This window comes from Haemorhous mexicanus, chromosome 14 (genome assembly GCF_027477595.1).
Source record: "Haemorhous mexicanus isolate bHaeMex1 chromosome 14, bHaeMex1.pri, whole genome shotgun sequence".
Taxonomy (NCBI): Eukaryota; Metazoa; Chordata; class Aves; order Passeriformes; family Fringillidae; genus Haemorhous; species Haemorhous mexicanus.
The window spans coordinates 15,996,537-16,005,235 of record NC_082354.1 but is presented as its reverse complement, the minus strand read 5'-3'; the positions used below and the strand labels follow the sequence as shown (position 1 = coordinate 16,005,235).

The window sequence follows — 8,699 nt, the reverse complement described above, 5'->3', positions numbered from 1 at the left end:
GGCCGCCCTCCGTCCCCGTGTCCCTCCCGCAGCTCATTCCGCGGCGCCTGGACTGGCAGGGCAAGGAGCACCGCCGGAGCTTCGAGGACCTGGTGAGACAAGTTTCACTCTTGACTTTTCCGACAACTTCCTCCGCCCCCCGCGCCGCCGCCGCCGCACCGGGCGCCGCGTCCTCCCCCCTCGCCCCGTGTGTGTATGTGTCCCCCATAAGGGCTGCGGGCTGCGCTCCGCCGAGGCCGCGGCGGGCCGCGGGGTGCGGAGCGGAGGGGCAGGCAGAGACCGTAAGCGCGGCGGGGCCGGGGGCTGCCGGTGAGACCCCCGTGGGCCGCCCGGTGGCACCGGCGGAGCGGCCGCGCCGCGCTATTGTGGGGCCGGGGGTTATCCGAGGGCACGCACCGGGGCCCGGCGCGGCCAATGGCGCTGCGCCTTACAACGCGGGGAGCGGTGCACGGCGATGTGAGGCGGCAGCTGATTGGCTGCGGCGGCGCCGCGGCGGAGCCGGCGGGGCGGGGGGCGCGGGCCGCGGATCCCCCCCCGGTCCCTCCGCGCCATCGCCGCCGCCTCGCCCGCGCCCCCGGGGCTGCCCCGCTCCGGGCCGGGCTCGGCCGCGCTGCCGCGGCCCGGCGGGGGGGACGTGCCGGACGTGCCGCCGGGCCCGGCGCTGCCGGGCTGGGTCAGGGATTCCCGGCCTGCGGCGGCCTGCGCGAAACCCGCCCCTCTCCGCGGCGTCTGGGCCTACTGTCAGGCAGGAAAGGAGGGGTTAGGAAGTGTAGTGTTGTGGCTGTTAAATGCCGGTGAAGTACACGGAGCGGCTGCTTTTGCCGAGTGCTAAACCCTATGAGTGTGTGTCATTGAGGAAGGTCAGTCCCTCCGCAAGGCCGGGGGTGGGGGGTGGCCCTTGGCCCCGCACCCCCCGAGATGTGTCTGTGTGAAAGTGACAAAACTGAAGCTGTTCCAGTCCTTTTCCAAAGGGTCCAGGCGGCCTTGGTTTCATTTCTGGGAGCTCTGGGCAATGACGTGTGGCGCTGATGTAGCACTTTGCAGTTGGAAGGCTGTAAACTTCCCCATAGCGTTTATAGCACTGGTACCTGTGCCCAGCGCTGGCACTCACCTGGAAGGAATGGAAAGCACGTCCTGGCCTCTCCCGGCTCCCGTGGAGCAACAGTGACGTGGGATTTTGCCATGAGTGTTGCTCAAACTCCTCTGCATCTGGCTCGGGAGCTGGTTTCCCACTTCAGCAATATTGTAGGAGCTCAGGTGTGGACAGAACTTGTGCCCAGAGGAGACCTTTGGACCAGCTGCCTTTCCCTTTCTAAAGCCTGTGCAGAATTTCAGGTGGAATCTGGGCTTCCTCACACCTCTTGTGGATAATTCTGGGACTGTAAATTGAGTGAGCAGACATAGAGTAAGTTCTGCATTCAATAGATTTTGGTGCTCAGGTCTTCCTAGAGAATCTGAGATCTAACTGTAGGCTGTCTCAGGTTTAGTGTGGTACTGCACCCAATATCCAGGAGGAATATTAGCAGTGCCACTGTAAAGTCTGGTGTCAGACAGAGTGGTTTTACATATCACTTTGATTAACAAATAAGTTTTTTCCTTTCATTTTCTGTGGCACAGATGTGAAAGCCTTAAAACCTTAAAATCTTTTTTTAAATATGTGTGTGAACATGTACTTTTCTTTAACATTTCAGAAATGAGAAAAAAACCCATTTTGAAGTGTGTTTTGGAGTTAATGGGAAATTTCTGATTTCTGTATAAACTCACAATTAAATTTAAGATTTTTTTTCCTGTATCTTAAACTAATTAGTACTAACCCATGCTTTTAGTTTGCCCTTTTATCTAGTATTATTTAACTGTTTCTCATGGTTTACAGTAAGCACCAGGATTATAAATGAATCATTGCAGTGAGACAGGTTGATGCCAGGGGGGATGAGCTGAGTTTCTGTCTGTGAATTCTCAGTGTTAAGGATATTGAAGAAAGGCCTTTTCTCCCTCATTGCTTAGGGTTTGCTGTGTTTGGAATTTGGACTTTTGGCTGCATGATTGTTTATTAACCTGAGCTCCTCGACTTCAGGGCTGGCTGGGTGTCTGAATGCCGTGTTCAGAACAGAGCCAGGGTTGTGAAGGACACAAAACACTCCGACCTTCTTTTTAATTATCTCAGGCACATAATGAACCAAAATTAAATTGGAGTTGCCTGCAGCTGGAGGTAAAGGGGCTTTTTTCAACCCATTTCTGCTTTTTACAGTCAGAAACCCAAAATCGTTTACAATCTCAGCTGGGTGGTGCAGCTACTCTGGTCAGGCAGGTAATTGAATTCATGAGAGTTTATAACCCAGAGAAGTCTGATTTGTTTGTTTGCCCAATATTCAGACAGAGTATTTCTTGTTCTGGTGTTTCAGCTTTGTTTTCCAGCCTCAGTGTGGCTGTTCAGGTTCTGAGTGGTGTTTTTCAGAAAATATGCCAATACTGTGACCACTGAGTATGCTGTTACTGCTCCTGGGCTTTTGGGAGTGATAAAGATGGAACAGCCCAATGGCCACTGGATGCTTTTTATCTAGGGAATGTTTACTCCCACTTCACTCGAGTTTTTAGGCAAGATCTGAAAGCTCACTGAGATTCCTTTGTTCCTTTTTTTTTTTTTTAAATAAACTTAATCTTTTACTTTAAATATCAGGTATCACAGGGCAGACAAGTAACTTAAGACACGCTAATAAAAATTGTACTTATGGAGCAAAACCACACAGAATGCAAGTTTATGTGCATTTGTGTTCTCTTAGTTTTTCCTGTTTATTTTCACGTTGGAGCACTTTTTGCCTGCAGCATGTGGCTGCCTGTCTAGGTAATCACAGAGTCACAGAGTAGCCTGAGCTGGAAGGGATTCATGGGGCTGTCAGTCCAGCTCCCGGCCCTGCACAGGCACCCCAGCAATCCCACCCTGGGAGCATTGTCCAAACCCTCCTGGAGCTCTGGCAGCCTTGGGGCTGTGTCCATTCCCTGGGGAGCCTGGGCAGTGCCCAGCACTCTCTGGGGGAGGAACCTTTCCCTTATCTCCGCCTAAATGTCCCTGACACACTTCCAGCCATTCCTTGGGTCCTGTTCCCTCTCTCAGGGAGAGAGATTGGAGCTGCCCCTCAGGAGCTGCAGCCCCCAATGACTCCCCTCAATTCCCTCTTCTCCAGGCTGAATTCTCCAGGTGTACTCCACAGTGGTTTTACTTTCTCACTGACTGCTGGTGGTCTTGAGACATGAGATGTCTTTGTAAAGGGGAGGGTCCATGAATCACAGAATCCCAGACTGGTTTGGGTTGGGAGGGACCTTCAAGCCCATCCAATTCCACCCCCGCCATGTGCAGGGACACATTCCATTAGACCAGGTTGCTCCAAGCCCCATCCAGCCCGGCCTTTTGAAGGTCTGAAGTGTGTCCAACTTGCAGGCAATTAGTGCTCTGGTTTTAAATGAGCTCCAGCATCTCGGTGTGGAGTCAGCTGCTGTACAGATGAGTCGAGCTGAGCGACTCCGATTATCAGCACAGTCTCCAGTGACCTGCTGTTCCACATTATCTTTGTTTATTCCTGATAAAGGTGACTGGCTCTGCTCTGGTTTTAAGAACTTTCTGATGGGCTGAGTCTTCTGGCTCAGCCTGGTTTGGTCTCTGTGCTGAAAAACATGTAATTCCAGGCAAAACAGAAAATCAGCTGTTGTTGGAGAGTGGGGAATTTGCATCCATGAGCGGCTGTGCTGGTGTGGAACAGCTTATGGGATTTGGCTCCGAGTTCCTGCCTTGCCCATCTGCATTGATTTAAAACTAGCCCTGAGTCCGAGGTGCTGGTATTTATAGATCCTGCCAATCCCAGCATTAGCAGAGCGGAGATGTTAAGGTTTTGTCACCTCAGGAAAATGTCGTCTGTAGCATGGTTGTTCCAACCTGTTCTCTCTGGGGATCCCAGTGGGTAAAGGCTTTTTAAATTCCAGTCTATTTGCATATTGCTGGCGTCTTGTGCAGGTCCAGTGTCTGAGCTTCCTTTTGCTGAGATTCCCTGTCTGAGGTCGTCTGTAATTTCCTGCTTGCTCAGCTGCCTTGGCCTCTTGGCCTCCTCCACTGCTTTTTGATACAGTTGTCAATGGATTCTTAATTGATGGTTATTTTGGCAAATGAGGGAAGTGTTGGATGACTACCTGGAGGAGAGAGATCCAGTGCTGAGGCCCAGCTGGGCCTGCCCAGCGGGAATGGGGGCAGAGCAGCCTCCCAAGGGGCCGTGTCGCTGCCTCGTTGCAGTCTGCAGCTCCTGCCTCCAATCTGTGCTTTTAAGAGATGTTCCACTGGGCTTCCCAAAAGAGATGGTTCCCAGAGCTCCCTGGTTCCCATCTCTGTCAAAACAGACATCTTACTTTCAGCAGTAATCACAAAGAGGGTTTTTTTGGTCGTTTGTTCCCTGTTTATTGAAACCTTCCTTGGAGGAGAAGTTGTCAGCAGTTGTAGAATCACGGACTCCTGACTTGGAAGGAACCCACAAGGATCATCAAATCCAGCTCCTGTCCCTGCACAGACACCCCAATAATCCCACCCTGTGCCTGAGGGCATTGTCCAAACAGGGATCAGAGCCACACCAGGGGATTTTGTTTCAGGGATCCAGAAGCTGCTTTCTCCCAGCTTCAGGAAGGACTCTCTGCTCGTGGTCTCTGAGGTGATGCTTCCAACCACAGGACCATGAACAGGTTTAGGGGTTGAATTTCTCCCAGCCCTGACGTGACTTCACTAATGGTTCTTTCCTTGTGCTTATCACTGGAGCAGCTTTTCTCAGCCTGACTCAAGCAGTCAGGACTGGGAGAGTTTTTTTAAAAATAATACATTGGCTTCACTTAATCTTTCACTTTTTAGATCCATTGTACCTGTGTGGATACTGTGTCAGAGAACTCATCTGGTTCTGTTGCATTCTTGTGCTCTCATATTTTAACTTTTATGGGATTTTTCTCATCCTAAGGCAACAAAACATATTTTCTTTATGATTTATCCCAAGATGCAGCATTTGTTCTCACTTAGCACATTTTCAGCTCAGCCTTATTTTAACATGCATGGTTTGGGCCTGTATTACTCATCTCTAATTTTTTCCAGTTTTCTGATTATTTTCTAAAATATTTTCTAATTATATTTCAAAATATTTTCTAATATATTTGAGGAGCTGGTAATATCCTTGCTGCTGTTGAATTTTGCCACGTGGGATTTGGACAGGCACACACTAAGAGGTGTAGCTGTACCTTTGCCTTTTTCCATCCTTCTTTTAAGGAAAATCTGATCTGGGAAACATTGGTGTTTTCAGCTGGATGTTTGCAGCTTCATGTTCTAGAAAAATACTTAAAATCCATTTACAACTCTCTCAGAGGTGAAAAGAAGGATTTTTGATTCAAGTTCTTCTGGGAAACTGAAAATAGAATTGCTTGTTTAGCTCTGGGCTGTAATTTAAGCATTTTTTTCTGGAAGTTATTATGGAAAAAAATCACCAGGAGAATTTGCTGCTCTTGCTGCCTGTCTGTGGAGCTGTTTGTTGGTAACAGCAGTGCTAATATTCAGATTAAGGGCTGCTTATTTGGGGCTGTTGTGGGTTGTAGAAGCAAGGAAATGTGCTGGGAAAGAAGTATGATCAGGGAATGCTGTCAGGCCCCACATGTGTCAGTGTTTGCTCTTTGTTATTCCCTATAAAACTGTACCTTCATCTTTAAGCCACCAAGTCCTTTTCCATTTTGGAGGTCGTCAGGAGTGCTTGTGGAGCACCTTGGGCTCTATCTCTGCAGTGGGATATTTGCTGCCAGGCTTAATTCAGCACCTTCCTAGGCCTGGAATAGGGTGAACAAGGGAGTGTGCTGCACTGGGAAAATGGTTTGGATTTTTTACATTTCCAGTGAGAATGGTATGGTATGGTTTGGGTTGCTCTGGAAGTAAAACTTCAGAGCTTCTTGGTTGGTCTTTTTGATCTTTTAGTCTTAAGGTTGATACATCACTGTGTGTTGGCAGTTGGTGACTGAGGGGCTTGTTGCTGGTTATCAGAGATGGAAGTAAGAATTTCATATTCAGATTTCACTTAACTGCAGATTCTCTCTCTAGAACTTCCCTTTCAGAAATCATACACACTGAAGGGAGGCTGCTGCAGCATCATAAAATATTTTGTAGCCTAAACACATTTACAGTGTTTCAGGAATGAGTCAGAATAAGAGGCAAATACCAAAGTTTGGATAATCCTTTTCTCTCATTTTAATTTTTGTTATATCCCATAATTTACAGTGAGAGACAATTCATGCTCACACACTGAACTTCGCTGGTTGTACCACTGGGAAGGTGCCAATATAATTTCAGAACTCTGATTTTAGGGAAAAAAGCTAAAATGACTGGAGAAACCTCTGAGTGCAGGAGAGCATTCACAGGGTCATTCCTTGATGCTCACTCACAGGATGAAAAATCTTGTAATGAGAACATGGTAATGCACTCATCAGGCTTCTCATTCCTGCACTGAAAAAATGATGATTTTGGATCTTTAGAGTCATCATGATTGATGAGGTGATTATTTAACCAGCAGTGACTGAGTGATGAGTAGAGGGAGGAACCTGTCTCTTCTCCAAGAGTTCCATTCACTTTGGAAGAGTTTTTAGTCATATTTAATTAACTGCTAATTTGTGTATTTAATTAGATATATTTCCCTTTTCTTTTTGGTTAAAATCTGAATTATGGGATAGCCTTGATCCATCTCATGGTGCAGGTGGTGACATTATCCAGCCCTGCCTGGCTGTGCTGGGTCCTGTAGCTCCACTGCTATTGCCCAATTAGAATTAAAAAATTCCCAATGATGTGTGCTAATAATCTGTTTGATGACACAGTTGAGTGAGCAATGTTTTGGCAGCAGGGCTGAGGGAACTACAGACCTTTTCCTCCTTCCTGATGCCTGACACTCCCTCCTTCTGGTGTGCTGGGGCAGGAGCTGGGCACATCCCTGGGTAGGCAGGGGCTGATCCACGGACAGAGGTGGATGGAGCTGTGTGTCCCATGTCAGAGGAACTCTGATGGGCAGCTTTTCCTGCCAGTTTGTAAATATTGGAGTCAGGCAGTGCAGGACATCCTGGATAATGAGGCACAATTTATTTGTTGTTTGAACAGACTGTCAGAAAAACTGTTGTCATTCAGTCTCTGTCCAAAGGGAAAAATAAAGGATGTTCTCCCAGCATGACAAAACTGGAGCCTACACATGTGGGTCCTAAAGATACCTACTCTCAGGAACTGGGAAGTGGAGACTGAGTATTGATTTTAGGGTACTATTTAGGGATTTTAGGTAATTTTTTAGGTTTTTGTTCTTTTGCACATGTGCTTCCTACAGTGATGTCAAATGTGAGCATGTTTCAGATCAGCAAAAAATGGGAAGAGAATGAACTGAAAGGTAAAAAAAGGCTTAAAAAAAGTTGTTTGAACAGAGCACTGCACTGGGGATTTTTGTTTCTTATTAAGGGATATCCTAAATTTACAATTAAGCTGTTACAACCTGAAATTTCTGGTGTGGCTTTTGCAACACTCCACTTAAAAATGCAGTATAATTAATGTTGAGGGGATTTTCAGGGCGTTTAGGCTTGGCTGCAGTAACTTTACACTTAAATACGAAGCAAAGTGCTACAAGCAGAAGGAAAACTAAAGCAGTTTTCAAATGTCTGTGTTGTTTGTGTGTTCAGGTGGCTGTCAATGCACACATCCCTCCAGATTATCTTCTTAGGATCTGTGAGAGACTTGGACCCCTCTTGGACAAGGAGATCCCCCAGAGTGTCCTGGGGGTGCAGACTTTGCTGGGTGTCGGGCGCCAGTCTCTCCTGAGGGCAGCAAAAGGTGAGATTCTCAATTTATCTGGGCTTGAATTCTGTTTTAATGATTAACTCCCTTTTGTTGCCATTCCTGTTGAGATGTCTGTGTGTTTGCATTTGCCCTTCTTTGTCTCCTGTGCTTACCAGCTTTTTTCTTCCTAAAATGCAATTGTTGCTGGCCCTGTTGTATATATTTTCTTTAGTTGAAAATGCCATTTTAAGCAATTGTTGCCTACAGTTGCCTGATCTTGTTACTTCCTCTGCCTCCTTCCCCAGTGTGTTGGTGTTTGTGTAAATGATGTGAATGGGATTAGGGGTTTGATGTGTCTGAAAAATACCATTTTTTCCATGTGTGTTTACACACAGATGTGTCTAAAATCACAGAGCTGGGCTATTTTTCAGCCTGGCTTTTTCCATTCTTTGACTCCCTACCTATGCAGACACAGGACAGGGTGGTGGCATTTGGGGCAGCATTTAGGGAGTAGCAGAAGGCCAGGCTGATTCTTCAGTGACAATTCCTGCTTGTCCTTGCTTCAAGTTAATTTAAAAGCCCCCATTCCTTTCATGAAGAGAGCACCAGTCCTTTTCCCTTTGAAAAACTCTCTCTGCTTGAGAGAATGATCCTGAGAGCAGTTTTATGTTAGAACTAAAGAGATCTGAGAGCCATCTGCTATTGAAGTGATTCCTCCTGCCCTCCTCACTCCATGCCCCTGCCACTTCCTCCCTGCAGGAGCCAGAACTTCCTTGATCCTCTGATGTGCTGATTCAGAGAGCTGAGATGTTGCAAAATGTGTTGTAGTGAATTAAATGAGCTGGTGGAAAAGGATCACAGGGCTGGAGGTGACACAGGAGGAGGAGCATCG

At 47.4% G+C, this 8,699-nt stretch overlaps 1 protein-coding gene across 1 annotated transcript in view; it reads left to right on the top strand.

Moving 5' to 3' along the window:
* The window catches only part of BRWD3 (bromodomain and WD repeat domain containing 3), a 49,272-nt gene that overhangs the window by 738 nt on the left and 39,835 nt on the right, over positions 1 to 8,699 (top strand). Inside the window, exons 4-5 of the mRNA XM_059859225.1 lie at positions 33 to 92; positions 7,711 to 7,861. Of these exons, the coding sequence (XP_059715208.1) occupies positions 33 to 92; positions 7,711 to 7,861 (211 nt within the window). The remainder of the gene's footprint in view (positions 1 to 32; positions 93 to 7,710; positions 7,862 to 8,699) is intronic.